General features: G+C 41.2%; 2 protein-coding genes and 3 non-coding genes across 10 annotated transcripts in view; 4 read left to right on the plus strand and 1 right to left on the minus strand.

Annotated features, from left to right (window-relative positions):
* The window catches only part of SLC18B1 (solute carrier family 18 member B1), a 36,557-nt gene extending 32,186 nt beyond the window's left edge, over positions 1-4,371 (minus strand). The window contains exons 1-2 of one of the 4 annotated variants that reach the window (XM_027551590.1): positions 3,870-4,364; positions 2,152-2,291 (exon numbers count right to left, since the gene is read on the minus strand). In XM_027551590.1, coding sequence (XP_027407391.1) covers positions 2,152-2,291; positions 3,870-3,912 — 183 coding nt within the window. In that variant the 5' untranslated portion in view covers positions 3,913-4,364. Of the gene's footprint in view, positions 1-2,151; positions 2,292-2,689; positions 2,745-3,852 lie in introns of those variants that run through there. The other 3 variants (XM_027551592.1, XM_027551591.1, XM_027551593.1) reach the window with 3 other exon arrangements.
* A 10,988-nt stretch (positions 4,372-15,359) lies between these two features.
* On the plus strand, positions 15,360-18,931 carry RPS12 (ribosomal protein S12). Of its 3 annotated transcripts, none has more exons than XM_027551594.1 (6): positions 15,360-15,436; positions 15,558-15,608; positions 15,793-15,909; positions 17,154-17,256; positions 17,695-17,796; positions 18,842-18,931. In XM_027551594.1, the coding sequence occupies exons 2-6, from the start codon at positions 15,595-15,597 to the stop codon at positions 18,902-18,904; spliced, it is 399 nt and encodes a 132-aa protein (XP_027407395.1). In that variant the 5' UTR covers positions 15,360-15,436; positions 15,558-15,594; the 3' UTR covers positions 18,905-18,931. The 3 variants fall into 3 exon arrangements, 2 of the variants coding, with proteins under 2 accessions (XP_027407395.1, XP_027407396.1); XR_003512654.1 differs by having other exon boundaries at positions 15,377-15,436; positions 15,793-16,044; XM_027551595.1 differs by having other exon boundaries at positions 15,395-15,450.
* Positions 16,130-16,202, plus strand: LOC113898907. The gene has a single exon (XR_003512770.1). It is a non-coding gene; the product is annotated as a small nucleolar RNA SNORD101 (small nucleolar RNA).
* On the plus strand, positions 17,537-17,613 carry LOC113898913. The gene has a single exon (XR_003512776.1). It is a non-coding gene; the product is annotated as a small nucleolar RNA SNORD100 (small nucleolar RNA).
* On the plus strand, positions 18,587-18,716 carry LOC113898912. Its single transcript, XR_003512775.1, has one exon. It is a non-coding gene; the product is annotated as a small nucleolar RNA SNORA33 (small nucleolar RNA).
* Positions 18,932-19,207: the final 276 nt, after the last annotated feature.

Below are 19,207 nucleotides of genomic sequence, written 5' to 3' on the forward strand. Positions count from 1 at the left end.
TGCTTTTATTAAAAATGAAAAAGAGCCCACTCTTCATGTCTATACCTTTTAAAGTTAGAATGCTCTCTCTCCTGCATCTTGCAAGCAAAAAACTAAATCAAATGCTTAAAAAAAAAGAAAGAAAGCACACATCCACAGCCTGCTTTTCCTCTGTCTGTATTTCACTGCTGCTAAGTTGCTTCAGTCGTGTCTGGTCCGACTCTGTGCAACCCCATAGACGGCAGCCCACCAGTCTCCCCCATCCCTGGGATTCTCCAGGCAAGAATACTGGAGTGGATTGCCATTTCCTTTTCCAATGCATGAAAGTGAAAAGTGAAAGTCAAGTCTCTCAGTTGTGTCCAACTTCTAGCAACCCCATGGACTGTAGCCTACCAGGCTCCTCTGTCCATGGGATTTTCCAGACAAGAATACTGGAGTGGGTTCTCATTGCCTTCTCCACTGTATTTCACTAAGAAGAATCTAACACTAGTTACTCTCACTGAGTTCCAGCTGAATCAGACATGCCTTTCTATCTAGTTGGCCACTACTCCTGTTCTTCTCTGTCTTAATTCCACAGCTTCCATTCCTCATTTTCTTCCCCCCAAATCCATATCTGTCCAGTCTAATCTGTCTTGCCCAAACATTTCTGATGACTTCTCACTGACGACATCTTTGACCTGCATAGAAGGACCCTTGCCTTTGAGCACCAACCTGCCTATTCAGATCCTCAGCTCCCATGGACCTTACTGCACCCAGACACAAGCCCCACCATTGTCCATGGTTCCCTAAGAACATGCTATTTACTTTGCTAATTTCGTGACTGTCTCCTGTGAGTTTCTCACCTAGAGGACCCTTGCCTCTCTTGTTCACCTTGGGAGCTAACATTTCTCAAGACTCACCTTGGGCTTACCCTGCCAAGTCCCTTTCAGTATTACTCCTTCTCTCCTTCCCTCCCACATCTGCCAGTCTCACTCATCACAAAATTAACCATTCCCGTCCCTAGAGTCTCCTTACACTTTGGACATCCTCTTCAAGGAGATTCAAATACTCTGCAACTTTCTTTTCATACTTTTTCCCTCCCAATGGACCGATGAGAGAGGGACATTTTCCTAATTTTTTTCCAACCCTAATACATCCAATACCTAGCATACTCTAAGGTGGGAAATGGTTGAACCTCCCACTCCCATTCAGTAAACAGAACTGAACTGGGCCAGTCACTTAACTTTGAGGTCTGTTTCTTCATTTGCAATAGGATGAGATTCTGACTATTCTGCCTATCTTACAGAGTTGCTCCAGAAACCAAATGGGATAAACATGTTGGGAAGTACACTGAAAACTAAAAAGAACTTAATGGGTACAGGGTTGTACTACTGTTCTTTTAGCAGAGAAGCCATGTTTATCGTCTTTTGTAGCACACAGAAGGAAGGACCATATGTTATCAAAGAAGTCAGAGGACTGGGAAGGACCCCTGCATCATGAGCTGAGGCTTTCAAAGACGGCACGAAGCAGAACACACAGGCATATTGTCCACACCCAGCCAAGACAGTGTCATTTCCTCCATACTGCACCTCACCAACCTCCAGATTTCAGGTGGATCCTCTAGGGGTTATTCCTTCATGTCTGTGCCATTATCCATAGACCCGAACATCACATAAAATGCTATGATTAGAAGGACCTGATCAATATTAATCAGAATTCCTCCTTGGCACAAATATTGCAACTAGATTCCATACAAAATTCAACTCAGAAAAGGGAGTGGACCATGCCTTCCTAATTCCAAAATATTCATAAACCCAAAATCCAGGAAGCTGTCACTGTCTTAATATAGATCTTTCGCAATAACATTGAAATCTCAGTTATTCAGTGCACTTCCTTTTTTTTTCTTTTTTATCGGTTGCAGAAGCCAAACAGATGAATCAAACTTCATGATGAGCAAAGCAATCTTCAGAAGGTCAATTATATTTAGGTGAATTACTTCTCAAGATGATGTTATTATGACTGATTTTTTTTCCTTCTAGTATCAAATATTCTATAAGAATTCTTCTGTTGGCTTAAGTTCTATACATTATCTTTGCTATATGCAGGTTTTCACATTCTCCATACTGTCAAGTGAAATTTGTCAAAGGCTTTTAAAAAACATTAATAGTTCATATGAATATCAAAATGTCTTACCTCCTTGGGGAAAAAGGGTCCAAGGATAGAATAGCACATCATGGAACCTAAGTTAATGGAAGCTGCTGATATCAGTACAAAAATCTGTTCTCTTGAAAGCCGCCTGGATGTCTCCATTGCACCTCCTGGAGGGCCATCACCTTGAAAGCAAATAGGCTGCAATTAAATACGGTAATTGGGGCTACTGATCAAAGTACAGAAATGTCATTTCTGTGTACAGACAATGTACTCTGAAGGTAATATCTGCTGAGCTAAAGGCTATTTTGAATATAGCATATTTGGTCTAATGTAACACAATCCTTGTATATCACTGCAATTTTCAAAACATATCACTTTCATTTGCATTACTATTCCCTATTAGAATTTCAGTGCAGAATTTATCAAACCATCTGCTTTGTTTTGCCTTCACCTTAAGGCTTATTTGTTTCACCTTTAATAGATTCTTTCAAGAATGATGAGGTCACAGGATGCTCTCCAAATGGTACTATCCTCTGAAGTAATGTACTTTCTCAGGTTGAAAAGTGAAAGTGTTACTCACCCAGTTGTATCCAATTCTTTGGGACCCCTTGGATTGTAGCCCGCCAGGTTCCTCTGTCCATGGAATTCTCCAGGCAAGAATCCTGGAGTGGACAGCCATTCTCTTCTCCAAGGGGATCTTCCCGACCCAGGGATCAAACCCGGGTCTACTTCATTGCAGGTGGATCCTTTACTGTCAGAGCCACCAGGGAAGTCCACATTCACAGGTTACTAGCTTCATATGCTACATGGACTCAATCATGTTTTAATCACTTCCTGTTAGTGGTTTATTAAGGTGGCTCAGTGGCAAAGAAGCTGCCTGCCAAGCAGGAGATGTGGTTCGATCCCTGGCTCAGGAAGATCACCTGGAGAAGGAAATGGCAACCACTCCAGTATTCCTGCCTGGAGAATGCCATGGACAGAGGAGCCTGGCCGGCTATAGTCCATGGAATCTGAAACAGTCAGACATGACTTACTGACTGAACAGCAGAAAAATTATTGAAGTGTAAGTAGGAAAAAACAAACTAAATCATTCAATTGGAGAAGTAATACTTACAGTGGCAGCTCCTGGAAAAACAAGTGTCATAAATCTATAAATCAGTAGTGTTTTACAGTAATTACTGGTCTTCTGCATCAATTAACTTAATATTTATTCCCAGGGCTAAATTACCATTTAATTTAAAGACATCAGGTCAATTACTCAGTTCCAAACACCCAGTAAATCTATTTGCAATTTTTAAATTATACATGGTTTTGAAAGAAAAGAAGTTTAAGAAAATATATTTTGTATTTTCTGTATTTTCAGAGGTTGCCATTAAATCTGTGAGACAGAAGCAAGTCTTAAGAAGTTTTAAAAATTTTGGTAGTGGACGAGGAAAGGAACTGAAAGAGTTAAAAGGGTTAGGGGGATAACAGTGGGGCTGGAACTGTCACCATTTGCACTTTCCTAAAGGGCATTCTTATTTGAATGCATTCTTAAACACAAACTACTTAAAAGTAGAGCCACAGAAAGTCATCAGAGACCACATCCTGTCACACCAGTATCCAAACTTTAACCCTTTCCAGGGAGAAAAAATACCCACTGCCAGGACCCTGCCTTTTCCAATCTCTCTAAAACAAACCAAGCTAAAAGCAATTCAATCGCTGTTAAAGACACAGAACCCAAGCCACAGAGGTGCAACTGGCCTCCGGCTCTCCGTCACCTCCTGGGGGGCGTGGGCCTTCGGGGTCTCCCGGTGAGTCCATATGCGGTGCGCGGTCTCGGCGGCTCCCGGGTCCAAGCCCCTGGGACTCGACCTCGAACGAGCAGAAGCGCAGACGGCCACCGCTCAGCGAGGCCTAGACATCCCTGATTGCCTAAGGACAGCGCGCCTCAGAATTCCACGCAGACCTGGACAACAGCGAGTAGCTCCCGGAGGCGGAGCGGAGAGGGGGCGGAGCAATGACTTTTTTTTTTTTTTTTTAAGGCTCAGCCTGTTATCCACCAACAGCCAAGACCTGTTCTGTCCACAAATACTCATGTCTTGTCCATTTTCTTTCTGTATGGGAAAGAAAAATAAAAATGAGTCTGTATTTCATATAACTGAACCCCATATCTTAAAATGAGTAAAATTTAGGAATACCAAGAGTAAGAAAGGAAGCTTATGTAGACACAGAAAAGATAGGTAGTACATAAAATTAAAAACTGGCTTCCCTGGTGGTTCAGTGATTAAGAATGCACCTGCAATGCAGGAGACGTGTGATCCATCCCTGGGTGGGGAAGGCCCCCTGGAGAAGGAAATGGCAACCAACTCCAGTATTCTTGTCTAAGAAATCCCATGGACAGAAGAGCCTGGTGGGCTACAGTCCACGGTCGCAAAGAGTCGGACACGACTGTGAAATTTAAAAATGCAAATGTGAATTAGAAAATTAGGTTTATAACGACTCTTTTTTTTTTTTTTTTAAGTAAAATCAAGTTTATTTAGAGAGATGCATATTCCATAGGCAGAATGCAGCCCATCTCAGAAGGGGAGAGTAGCCAGGACATTTTATTGAGTGAGTTATTCTTTAGAATGGGTGAATGGCGTAGTGTTTGTAACCACTGAAGCCAGACATTAGTAACCTGGAAATGAATTAACTGATGTGAAGTACTCTGAGTTTAAAAAAAAAAAATTGCAAGAATTATAATGAATGTTGAAGACACATGGTGGAGTTGCTGGGAGAACCACTTCTGGAAGGAGAGGCTCGAGGTTCAGTTCAGGCACTTGTCCTCAGTGGGACATACCCTCCTTCTGCATTCCTGGGATTGAAATAAGGAGGAAGGAAATTGAAAATATTTTTAAAATTTTTTTCTAGAAATTTCCAAAAAGTGAAACTTGAATTTGCCAAGCAGAAGCAACTATTTGTAAATTATTTAAATTTCATTTATAACATTTACATTGCATTGGGTATTATAAATCATCCAGAAATGATTTAAAGTACATAGAAGGATGTGCTATAGGTTATATGCAAAGGCTATGCCATTTTATATAGGGGACTTCAGCATCTGTGTTGGGGTGTTGGGGGTCCCAGAACAGATACCCTTGGATATCCAGGGATGACTGTACTAGCTGATTGTGACTGCGTCACAGGTCAGTTTCTCCATCTGTGTGACTGGGATTGTAATGCCTGTCATGGAGAGTGGTTGTGAGCACTGGTGATAAAGTATGTGAAGGGCTTGGTTCTGGAAAGTGAAGCCTGCTATGTTATTCTCACCCTTACAATTTTCTGGCACAAAAAAATAGAGGCTTCACTTATCTTCAACTGATTTACTGTTTGGGAAGGGTTAAAGTTTAAGGAATGGAAAATTCTTAATTTGGGGCCAAGATAAAATACAATAACTTAGGACTATTGAGCTACTCTCCTGTGCCAGGCATTGTGAATTCAAAAATAAGTGAGCCCCATCCAGTCTCTGCCCTTAGGTAACATATATACTCCCTTCTAGCAGATAAAACAGACACCAATGAACAATTTATTATAATGCAATGCATTCTGTAAGAGAAACATATTGGAAGAACTGTTTACTTGTCTTACAGTGTGTGTTGAAGATTATGTAAACATTTCTGGGAAAGCAAGTAGGTAAGGAGAGCCTGTAGAAACACTAAACAGGATTAGCTCTAGCAAAGTTTTCTTAAAGTGGACTCCAAAATCTTTTTGATCTAACCCCTGCCAGTTTCTCCAATCTTATTTTACTCTACATTCTTGCTCCAATCTAACATCAAACCATAGAAGATAATGTTCTTGAATTACTTATTTGATGACTGCCTTCTCCCTCTCTTTTTTTGTTCTTTCTTTCCAGACTGTTCTTTAAGCAGCTATTGGATTGCTAGACTGGTCCTCTTACTTATTACTCTACTAAGAAGTTTCCTTAACTTCATCTTCCAATCAATCCTTCAACTGAATTTTTAATTTGTTGTAGGCCTGGCGTGCTGCAATTCATGCGGTCGCAAGGAGTCGGACACGACTGAGCTACTGAACTGAACTGAATTTGTTGTCATCTCTTTCTCTGTATCCCTAGTCCCATTCTCTCCCCATCAACAATAATTCTTGCATGTTTAATACAAAATTTGTTTGTATATATTTTCATAAAATGTACATTTTTGTTTTGCAACTATCTTTTAATTTACATAAAGATTTTGTGGTACATATATTCATACTCCTGTCTTCCTCTCACATCTAACCTCTCCTTCCAATCCTCCTTCCAGATCCTTAGTGTTATCATGGAAAATATTATCATGTTCTTATTTTTCTGCACCCACTGTAACAAATAACATGAATTTGGCAGCTTAAAATAACACAGCCCTGCAAGCCAATAGTTCAAGATCAATTTCACTGAGACAAAATCCAAAATAATCTCTTAATCTCAAGATATTTAACTTAATCACACCTGGCCCCCCCCCCCTTTTTTTACAAAAGGTAACATTTATAACTTGCAGGGATTTAGAATTTGGACATATCTTTAGGATCCATTATCAGCCTACCACAACTATCTATTCATGTTTTTATATGTTCATCTAGACATATATACACATATGAAACATTTTTTTTCTTTACAAACTAAAATGGAATAATAATATGGTCTTTGTTTAAATGTTACCTCGAGTTCAGTCTTACCCCTCTATCCAAAATACAGCCCCTTAACTCTTTGTCTCTTCATCCTTCTTTATTTTTCTTCCTAGTATCTGTATCAATCCAGGTTGCCTGTTTCTATTAAAATAAGTGACTTCTGTTCATTTGAGCAGAAAATGAATTTACCCTAAGTTATTTGGTAACACATCAGGAGGGTTGTACACACCACTCAGGGACTACATGCCTAAAACCACACCCAGTGTTTATTGGTTGCGTGGTATAGATCTTTTTCCATCCTCTTACTCTTAACCTATCCATATCTTGGATATTAAAAATGCATCTCTAATAGACAGAATATATGATTTTTTAAAAATCCATTCTAATGATCTCTATTTTTTTAATTTGAGCAAATAGCTTATTTACATTTAAGGTGAGTATTGACATGGTGGGATGGGATTTAAGTCTACTATTTTAAAAAATTTTATTTACTTATTTGTTTTTGGCTGTGCTGGGTCTTCATTGATGCTTCTGCTTTCCTCTAGTTGTGGCAAGTGGGGCTACTCTTCATTGCAGAGCACAGGCTCTAGGCGTGGGGGCTTCAGTGGTCGTGGTGCGTGGGTTCAGCAGTTGCGGCTTGAGTACAGGCTCAGTAGTTGTGGCACACAGGTTTAGCTGCTCTGCGGCATGTGGGATCCTCCCAGACCAGGGATCAAACCCATATCTCTCCTGCATTGGCAGGCGAATTCTTTACCACTGAGCCACCAGGGAAGTCCCCTAAGTCTACTATTTTATTATTTGTTTTATATCTTCCCATCTGTTTTTTTTTTTTTTTAATTAGTTTCTTTTTTATTATGGTCTTTTTGTCTAATTGAAAACAAATTTTGGAATTACATTGGAATTTATCTATTGTGTTTCTAGCTATGTCATTTTGTGTTATTTTTTAGTGGTTGCTTAGTGTTTTCAAAACACATTCCTAACATTTCTGGTCTATTTTGAGTTAATATTGTAGCACTTTATGCAAAGCATGAGAACCTTACCACCATATAGGTCCAGTTATCCAGTGTCAGCTTCCAATTATTTATGTTCTAGTTTTTGTAAGTATTACAATTTTTTGCTTTAAATAGTTGTACGTATTTTTAATTAATAGGTGTATGTATTTTTAATTAATAAGAGAAAAATAATGTATCATGAATAATACTTTGTAGAAACTCTGGATTCTCTTGTGTTCTTTCAAAGAGTTTTGATTGCTTTTTCTTTTCTAATTTCAGCAGAGTTAAGCTACCTTGACTCAAACTTTATGATTAGATAGCATCACAAACTCAAGGGACATGAATCTGAGCAAATTCTGGGAGATAGTGAAGGCCAGGGGAGCTTGGTGTGCTGCAGTCCAGAGTGTCAGAGATTTGGACAGGACGTTGTGACTGAACAACAACAATGAACAATACGCGTGTGTACAGGGGCCAATCAGAGATTTAGCTGAGTCTCTACACAGAATCACTACACAGAATACTGGTCTTCACTTTCTGGCTCTCTCCTTTCTGGGACTACCCCTCCCCTCCATTTTCGGCAGCTGTGTTTGCTCTAAACTCTGTCCTCTGGTTTTCAAGGCAGTAAAATTGAGGCCCTCTGACTATTAGCTGTTCCACGTGGTGCTGACTGCAGGCTCCCCTCATACTGAAATCCATAAACATGGGAATGCAGCCAGTGCCACTCCTTTTCCCAGCTGTCAGTCTCCAACCCCACTGTCCACTTCTGCTTTGGGCCATCCTCCAGGATCTGCAGGTACTTGTTTCCAAACTTTTTAGACTCACATTTGTATCTGCAAGAGGGTTAGTCTTGCAAAACCACTAGTAATGAATATTTATTGTATTTTATTAAATTATTTAACTGTGATGGATAGGGTGAAAGATCTTCATTTAGTCAATAGTAAGCCAGACAGTTTGAGAAGCACTAAAACTCAGCAGTGGCCACAGGACTGGAAAAGGTCAGTTTTCATTCCAATCCCAAAGAAAGACAATGCCAAAGAATGCTCAAACTACCGCACAATTGCAATCGTCTCACACGCTAGTAAAGTAATACTGAAAATTCTCCAAGCCAAGCATCAGCAATACATGAACCGTGAACTTCTAGATGTTCAAGCTGGTTTTAGAAAAGGCAGAGGAACCAGAGATCAAATTGCCAAAAGCCACTGGATCATCGAAAAAGCAAGAGAGTTCCAGAAAAACATCTGTTTCTGCTTTATTGACTATGCCAAAGCCTTTGACTGTGTGGATCACAATAAACTGTGGAAAATTCTGAAAGAGATGGGAATACCAGACCACCTGACCTGCCTCTTGAGAAACCTATATGCAGGTCAGGAAGCAATAGTTAGAACTGGACATGGAACAACAGACTGGTTCCAAATAGGAAAAGAAGTACGCCAAGGCTGTATACGGTCACCCTGCTTATTTAACTTATATACAGAGTACATCATGAGAAACGCTGGGCTGGAAGAAGCACAAGCTGGAATCAAGATTGCTGGGAGAAATACCAATCACCTCAGATATGCAAATGACACCACCCATATGGCAGAAAGTGAAGAGGAACTAAAAAGCCTCTTGATGAAAGTGAAAGAGGAGAGTGAAAAAGTTGGCTTAAAGCTCAACATTCAGAAAACAAAGATCATGGCATCTGGTCCCATCACTTCATGGGAAATAGATGGGGAAACAGTGGAAACAGTGGCAGACTTTATTTTTCTGGGCTCCAAAATCACTGCAGATGGTGACTGCAGCCATGAAATTAAGAGAAGCTTACTCCTTGGAAGGAAAGTTATGACCAACCTAGATAGCATATTGAAAAGCAGAGACATTACTTTGCCAACAAAGGTCCGTCTAGTCAAGGCTATGGTTTTTCCAGTGGTCATGTATGGATGTGAGAGTTGGACTGTGAAGAAAGCTGAGCACCAAAGAATTGATGCTTTTGAACTGTGGTGTTGGAGAAGACTCTTGAGGACTGCAAGGAGATCCAACCAGTCCATTCTGAAGGAGATCAGCCCTGGGAGTTCTTTGGAAGGAATGACGCTAAAGTTTAAACTCCAATACTTTGGCCACCTCATGTGAAGAGTTGACTCATTGGAAAAGACTGATGCTGGGAGGGATTGGGGGCAGGAGGAGAAGGGGATGACAGAGGATGAGATGTCTGCATGGCATCATGGACTCGATGGACATGAGTTTGAATGAACTCCGGGAATTTGTGATGGACAGGGAGGCCTGGAGTGCTGATTCATGGGGTCGCAAAGAGTCAGACACCACTGAGTGACTGAACTGAACTGAACTGAACTTAAAATAATTTGTAAAAGTTCCTGTAACCAAAATCTCTGGAGTTACCTTGTTTCTATCATTCCCTAAACCTGATTGCTCAGCAAACCCTTTTATTCTCAGAGCCAACTCATTGCTACAAAGTATATTCATTTTGTAGTGGGAGGGGGTGGGGGTGTGGGAGGGTTAGGTAGACCATAGGTTACTCTGTTGCATGCAGTGAACTATAATTGATACAATATTATCCAAATTTTCTATTACTTGTCCTAATATAAAAAAGGAACAGCTGTCATTTACAAATAAAGAAACCATTTGTAATCAGAGACAAGGGAGGGAAGCTGACAGCAACTACAGCTAAGTGTCATGTGGCTGAAGTCATACAATATCTCAAAATGACTATGGCAGACCACATAGATGCTCAACATTTACTAAAAGTTAAAATTAGTGTTTAAATGATGCCATAGAATGTCCAAACCATGTGCTAAAGAGCATCTCATCAATTCTCTGCTTCATTTTACAGCCGAAGCACTTTTGAGACCCAGAGATTAGAAGTACTTTGACCAAGACTACAGAGTCAGAAAATAGTATAGAGTGGAATCTATATGAAGAATTCTTAACTACCAGTCTGCCTTTTAACTTCTTTGTTGGGGTTAAAACTGGTTGTGTAAGAAGGACTTTTTTTTTTCCCCTTTAATGTATGTGCTTAGTTGCTCAGTCGTGTTAGAGCCTTTGCAACCCCAGGGATTGTAGCCCACCAGGCTCCTCTGTCCACGGGGATTCTCCAGGCAAGAATACTGGAGTGGGTTGCCATGCTCTCCTCCAGGGGGTCTTCCCAACCCAGAAATCGAATTGCAGGCAGATTCTTTACTGTCTGAGTCACCAGGGAAGCAGTCCCCACTCCCCCCTCCCCACCCCACCCCTTTAATATTTTAAGTTTTAAGCACAGCAGCAGACCTGCCTTCATTCCAATGATTCTTCAATAAAAACTGCAGTTGTCGAGTACATGTTAGTGCATCAGGACCCATTTTTCAAAAAAAAAAAAAAAAGTTACACAGATAACAGCAGAGCTGGTCTATAGGAAGCAGTATTGGGAGCTGAAATTTTGCACACCCAGGTTCTCCTTGTTGGCCAAGTGAATAAATTGCCCATGTTGCTGGTTTACAATTAGTTTATTCATGAATATTAAGTATTGCCTCTAATTGTTTTGTTCCTACCAATCCTGAACCAGGCCTATGGTGAGCTGCCACAGCACCCAGACAGCTCTGGGTAGCATCTGGTAGCAAGAAAAACAAGGGCTGAGGAAACATTTTTAGTAATACTTCAGAAAACTTACACATTATTTTTACAAACTGCTACTTAGAAACTTCATTAATCTATTCCACTCCACTCTCATTCATCTATTTTATTCTTTTTTATGGTGTTTCCTCTCACCAACTGCTTTCTCCTTTGATTTGTCCTTTGATATAATTGGATTCTGCCAGAGCTATTTTTCAGCTACAATTATTTTTCTTCAATATGTTTAAAATCATATGCTACATAAGCCAAGGCTAGACCTATGTTCTGGAGCTTCAGCAGGATAATAGTTTTGAGTTGTTTTCATGTTTTTAGCTTCCATTTCCATCCATTATATTTATTTCTACTCCCCAAAGTGGAAACATTTAAAAGTTTTCAAATTAAAAGTGGTTTTCTGGGATTCCCAAAGCCTCCAACTAGCTCACAACAGGCATAAATTTGTCACAGTAGATGTCAACATGGCTTTCTTTTTGGTGTGCTGACTATCCAGATGCTTCTTTAATCTTATTTCATTTCATGAATTCATTTAGTACACACTGGTTTAGTGACTCCAATATGTAAGTCACGGTACTGAATGCCAGATGCTTTAGGACAGGAGAAAGGTTATATTAAGAACCTTTCCATGTATTCTCCTGTGAAGTTATTTATAAGGTAAGTAACTATGTCACTGGAGAAGACTCTTGACAGTCCCTTGGACAGCAAGATGATCAAGCCAGTCAATCCTGAGGGAAACCAACCCTGAATACTCACTGAAGGACTGATGCTGAAACTGAAGCTCCAATACTTCAGCCACCTCATGTGAAGAGCTGACCCATTGGAAAAGACTCTGATGCTGGGAAAGATTGAAGGCAGGAGAAGAAGGGGCGGACAAAGGATGAGATGGTTGGAGGGCATCACCAACTCGATGGACATGACTTTGAGCAAGCTTTGGGGGTTGGTCATGGACAGGGAAGCCTGGCGTGCTACAGTCCATGGGGTCACTAAGAGTCGAACGTGACTGAGACTGAACAACAGCTACTACTTCACAGGCAGTGGTGAACACTTTTAACAATTATCTCTTTTTACTCCTCATAATATTCTAGTATTATCACTTTACTGGCTCAGAAAAATAAGCCATTTGCCAAAGGCCACAGAGTTAGCCAGAATTTGAACTCAGCTCAGCTACGCCCCACCACTCCCTGATATAAAATCTTTCCTGTGCACTGGTTTAGCTTCTGTTTCCACTTTTGGTCTTTTAAGTAAAGCTTTTTTCAGTTCAACACAAACATCTTTCCTAGTATTTAAACTGTTCTTCATCCCCTTCTTTTTTGACATCTGTCGTGGGTTGAATTGTGTCCCCACAAAATATATAGGTCAAAGTCCCAACCCCAGCACCCCATATCAAGACCTTATTTGGAAATAGAATTATTCTATATATAATTAATTTGGACACAGAGACAGATATGCACACAGGGAGAACATCCTGTGAAGACTGGAGTTATGCTGTCACAAACGAAGGAACATCAAAATTGCTGGCAAACCTCAGAAGTTAAGAGAAAGGCATGGAACAGATTCCCCACCTTAGCGGTAACCAGTCCTGCAAATACCTTGATTTCAAACTTCCTGTCTTCAAAATTATGAGAAAATAACTTTGCTGTTTAAGCTACCAGTTTGCCATACTTTGTTATGGCAGCCTTAGCAAACTAGTACATCTACACTTAAACGATTCAGAAACTCAGATTTCTACTGTTGTGTCTTTTTCTGCTTGACACTGCAATATTCCCCTTCTCTGTTTATGTGATTTTTTACACGATGAAGGTAGAACCAGTGGTATCATTGCCAAATGTGAGGTGTCAAGAGTTATCTTTGAAATCTTGATCTCCGTCCCACATTTGGGCAATCATCCGAATGGCTGAAGGCTTAGAAGCATCAGCTTTGAAGTCAATGGGGCTCAAACACCAGTTTCCACATTTACTAGCTGTGTAGCTTGGGCAACTCCTTAAGCCTAAGTTTCTTTCCCCATTAAAAGGGCTAACACCACCACTACCATATGAAGTTTCGATGATACTTAAGGGAGAAAATATAATAGTACATAAACTGACATCTAAACAAAATTACCTATTATCATTAACATTTCTAAAACACACAAACTTTAGAATTTATTTTTCATAGGTATTTCAGACACATATTTGTATACATTGTTTAAGCGTTATAATCTGCCAGTATGAGAGTGACTCTAGCTATTAACTCCCCTGAGGCCTTCAGGTGTTATCAACTTTGGCTCAAATCTTAATCTCACCACAAACATGAGAGCAGCAGGAATAAATATACTCATCTTTATAAACTGTTCCCCACCTCCCAAAAGCTCAATAGTTAAGTGAATAAGTGAACAACTTTTTAGGATGAGCTATGGATGGAAATAAGTAGGTTCAACATGTATACAGCAAAAGCTTGAAAGTTAATATTGAACAACATGGATTAAAATTCCATTACATCATTACTCTGGCTAATTCTACCTCACACTCTGAACACGTTACTCATTGTTTTTTGTTTTTGTTTTTTTTTCCACAGTACTCAAAAATTTAACATTATCTGTTTGTTCTTCGTTGTTCGCTGGATTCATGGGTGCTAGAATCCCAGGGACGGGGGAGCCTGGTGGGCTGCCGTCAATGGGGTCGCACAGAGTCGGATACGACTGAAACGACTTAGCAGCAGCAGCAGCAGCACCTATCAAACGCTTAATAATTGCTGTCTTGGCTACTTGTCAGAAGAGGAAGTTAGAACACAAGAAATGACATCAGGCTGTATTTCATTACCATGTATTTCATTAGCGTTCGAAATGCTGGTGGGGGAATGGTCAGTCAATGCAAAATTCAGAATATTGCTTTCTGAGAAAGTCAAAGTTAAAACTGACTTCTCAGAGAAGATTCCACTAACTCCGCCAGTCCTGGAAGGCGAAATTAACGCCGGATTTCTCAAAGACTACGTTTTCTTCTCTGTATTCCCAGACCCTGTCCCTATGTTTGGTACACTGTGTTTCAAATGCACCTGCTGAATCCCGATTTGGGCGGGATTACGAATCCACGGGGCAATTTAGCGTTAAAAACAAAACAAAACCCTAAAAACAAAAACCCCCAAACCAAAACTTCTTTTAGAACCAACTACATTAGGGAACCGTAACCAATCATTAGGCTGGCCAGGGGTTTCACTTAACAGTGGTCAGCAAAGTGGAATTTGAGATGCGCTTCAGAAGTAGCGAAAACGTGTTGGCTGTCGTTTCAGGAAAACACAGATACACAAGCACGCGCGCAATCACCCACAGACTGACAAATCACGAACATTCAGAGTGACTTAGAAACGAAGCGAGAGTGTGCCGCTCAGGGAGGCCCAGTTAGCGGGGTCGACAGGAAATTACAAGTACGGCGTAGTAAGGGTTAAAATTTGGCACCCTACTCCAGTACTCTTGCCTGGAAAATCCCATGGACGGAGGAGCCTGGTAGGCTGCAGACCATGGGGTCACGAAGAGTCGGACACGACTGAGCAACTTCACTTTCACTTTTCCCTTTCATGCATTGGAGAAGGAAATGGCAACCCACTCCAGTGTTCTTGCCTGGAGAATCCCAGGGACGGGGGAGCCTGGTGGGCCGCCATCTATAGGGTCGCACAGAGTCGGACACGACTGAAGCGACTTAGCAGCAGCAAGGGTTAAAATTAGTTTTCCACCTCAGCCTGGGGTGCCTGGGCTCCCAGAGCTTTAAAAGATCGCGCGGACAGCAGAGCCGGGCCCTTCTCGCGCTCCGTAGAAGAAGCTCTCTGGGCCTCCGCAGGCCGCGCCTCCAGCGGGAAATGACGTTAAGAAGCTGCCCGCGCTAGTGCCTGCTTCGTGAGCCAATGACCGGCCGAGCAGAGTCAGAAAGTTAGTAGGAGTCCTGTCTCAGGACCGCCTCAATCCGGAAACAGAAATTCTCCAGGCCCGGCATTGCCAGAGCCAGCTCTTACATAGAAGGGAGTGCGCACGCGCCCAGGGGTCCTGGGAAACCCTTAAATACCGTCATGCGGGCGCATTCGTTCTCTTTCCCTGCCGCCGCGGAGCCGCGCGGAGGCGGAGGCTCGGGGTGAGTGAGGCAAAGTAAGGGTGTTCGTTATGCAGCGTGGCTGCATTTTACTTGGAGTTGGCGTTGAGTATGTGGGGCTAATCGGGATCATTTCTTTAACTTATTGCTGTTTGTTTTGCAGTGCATTCAAGATTCGGCTCCACCCGTAACCCACCGCCATGGCCGAGGAAGGGTGAGCCTACGGCTGGGTGGTGGGGCGGGCAAAGCGTGGGCCTGGACCCAGTCGCGTGGTTTCTAGATGTGCCCTGGAGCCGTAAGCGCATCTGGCCTACCTTGCTGATGACTGCCGAGTCCAAGGCGTTAGATTGTAGGCGAGAATTTACCACATTAAAAAACTTCAAATTTTTGTTTTTTAGCATTGCTGCTGGAGGTGTAATGGACGTTAATACTGCTCTGCAAGAGGTACTGAAGACCGCCCTCATCCACGATGGCTTAGCACGTGGAATTCGCGAAGCTGCGAAAGCTTTAGACAAGTACGTGTATCAGTCTCAATACTGTGGGTTGTTGGAACCGGAGCAAAACTGCAGCCGAGGGAAGAAAGCGTGAAGTTCATGGTGTTAGCACAAAAGTTCTGAATGACATCCGTTCTACAGGAAACATAGGAAAAGGTATCAGCTCAGAACTCTAATGGCCCGCTGAGTGTGTGGGTTTTGAATGGGGATGAACGTTTGATTCTTGAAGTAAAACTACAGTGTTTGAATGATGACTTAAGTTGTCGGATACCCCTTCACTCCTTCTATGAGTGAAATCTCATAGTCTGACAAACCTGTAGATTTGGGGACTAATTTCACTGTTAATTCGGGAATAGATGGGAACCTTCATTTTGAACTTTGGAGACTTAAACCACTAAATTACTGTGGTAGAAACATTTGGATTTAGCATGAAGTCTCCATTGTTCTTACCTGGAGAATCCCAGGGATGGTGGGGCCTGATGGGCTGCTGTCTATGGGGTCGCACAGAGTCAGACACGACTGAAGCGACTTAGCAGCAGCAGCAGCAGGAGCAGTTAGTAGTAGCTGTAGGGGTCAATGTGGATGAGAAATACTTGTAAATTTACTCAGTGAGGTCTTTGGGCTGGTTATCTTGGCAAAACAACTGTTTAAGATTTAAAGCCAAAATTAAGGACCACTAAGCTGCAGTCCATGGGATCACGAGGAGTCGGACTGACTGAGCGACTTCACTTTCACTTTTCATTTTCATGCATTGGAGAAGGAAATGGCAACCCACTCCAGTGTTCCTGCCTGGAAGATCCCAGGGACGGGGGAGCCTGGTGGGCTGCCGTCTATGGGGTTGCACAGAGTCGGACACGACTGAAGTGACTTAGTAGCAGCAGCAGCAAGCTGAGTGAATTTAAATCTATTAATTTGGGGTAAATTTGCCAGTGGAACCAGCCTTTCTTGGAAAGCTGGTAGAATCTCCTTTACTATTCTGCAGGAAAATACTGTGCAATATTAGATTGGGCCCAGTAACAGGTAAAAGTTAAACAGTTGCTATATGTGAAATTTAGAGTTTTACAAGTTTTTGAAGATTAGGTGGTTCTATAGACAGATCGAAGTAAAGAAATAATATGCTTTCTGGCAGCTACTTCAAACTGAAGTTGTGTTCTCCAATGCCTGGTTAGGTTTTTGCCAGTGTATCCAGTGCAAAGATAATTCTTTTACAGACTGCAGGTGAATTTAGACCCAAATTTTAGCTTCTGTTGGATTTTGCATTTCAGGCGCCAAGCCCATCTGTGTGTGCTCGCATCCAACTGTGATGAGCCTATGTATGTCAAGTTGGTGGAGGCCCTTTGTGCTGAGCATCAAATCAACCTGATTAAGGTAACTTACTCTTTGGATTTTGTTTTTGTGAAAGAGAAATCAGCTTATTGTAAATTAGGCCAGTTACAGCCATGTGTCCACATAAAGGTTATCCATAATTTTTGTCATACCAGAGAAAGTTTGTAAAGAACTCTTCTGCAGGTCTGAAAAGCATCACAAACTTGGCATTTGTTGGCTATGCTAAAGCTAGTTAGGGAAGCATTTTTATTCCTGAAGATTTAAATGCTAGTTTTACGTTGATACAGAATAACCTGCGTAGGGTATTGATAGGTTTCTTTGGGCTGTACATGATGACAACTGGCTCCCTCTACTGAACCGTGGTGAGGAAACTGCCATGTCACCCTATCTGACTACAGCCACCTTTCATCTAATGTATTGTCAGTAGTATTAGTGCCTACTTGTGTGGTGATTTATTTTTGTTCTTATTCCCTCTAATAGGTTGATGACAACAAGAAACTAGGGGAATGGGTAGGCCTCTGTAAAATTGACAGAGAGGGGAAACCTCGTAAAGTGGTTGGTTGCAGTTGTGTGGTGGTTAAGGTAAGCTAATATTTATGTCTGGCATAAATGTTGTACTGGGTAACCATGCTTAACATGGGATATATATCAATGTCTGTTTGGAGAAGTGATACTAGTTACATTACCATGCAAAACTTAAAAGCTTAAAAGTGATCTAGGGTTCATTATACAAAGTATGACTGTTAAATTTTGTGGTTAGATTTTTGTCCCATCCTTGTGTATATTACAAACACAAACAAGTTACGGTAAAATTGTCAGAAATGACACAACGTGGAATTTTGTGTGAATTTTTCAATGAATTTTATGTGGATACCTTCTGTCCAAGTGACGTTAGTGTGTCAGATGATTGTTTTTCAGTGTGTTAGTCATGCAGTCGTATCTGACTCTTTGTGATCCCATGGACTGTAGCCCACCAAGAGCCTCTGTCCATGGAATTCTCCAGGCAAGGATACTGGAGTGGCTAGCCATTCCCTTTCAGGGGTAATCCTGACCCAGGGATCAAACCCGGGTTTCCCACATTACAGGCAGATTCAAAACAAGCAAAAACATCTTAGTGATTGATTTTGATATAAAGTGAAAATGATACTCGTGGTGCTGGATAATATAGGTGTATCAGATATAAATATTGAATGTAATAGTTCTCAAAGTGTAAATGAAGTAACAATTTTTGGCCAGGCCACAGGTGTTAGTTTCAGCAAAAATCTCCTGGTCAATAATGAGTTAACCCTGTAATAAGTCACTTAAAAAGCAAATGTGTAATTCTCAACAGACGTAAAGTCTTTCTTACAGAAAAAGGAAATAAGCCATAATTAAGCCAGCCAAAGAATCTGCTAACCTGAATGTGTTTCTGCAGAAATTTAGAAAATGCTGGCAATAGGAAAGCCATGTTACGAGCCTTAAAGACATTGAAGTCATTAAGGTCCCTGAAAATGGCTACAAGGCATTTTAATGGTGGGAAATACTTAATAAGGTGTGCTTTTTTTTTTTTTTTTTGGTAAAGGTTCACTAACTGGTGCTAACAACTTGGGAGTTTGTAAATTTTAGTAAAATCACATTTGTTTTTTAGGACTATGGCAAAGAATCTCAGGCCAAGGATGTCATCGAGGAGTACTTCAAATGCAAGAAATGATGAAATAAACTGATTTCTTGTTTTCCATCTCTGGCTTTTTATTTGGGGCAGGAAAATTAAAGTGTGTTAATGAAGGACAAAAGATTCATTGTAAAATAACTGGACGCATGCTGTTTGTCCTGGTTTCTAAGTGAAAGCATTTTTCCCAACCAGTAAGTAATTTCATTTGGCAAGTAGAGCCCAAGTGAAGATAGGCTTGGTGATGGTCAGGGTTTTACTGGGTGGGTGTTTATGACTGACAGACTAATCTATAGCCTAGAAAAGTGAACTGGACAAATCAGCAACATGCAAAGGGAACTGGAT

The sequence above is a fragment of the Bos indicus x Bos taurus genome, chromosome 9, assembly GCF_003369695.1.
Source record: "Bos indicus x Bos taurus breed Angus x Brahman F1 hybrid chromosome 9, Bos_hybrid_MaternalHap_v2.0, whole genome shotgun sequence".
Classification (NCBI taxonomy): Eukaryota; Metazoa; Chordata; class Mammalia; order Artiodactyla; family Bovidae; genus Bos; species Bos indicus x Bos taurus.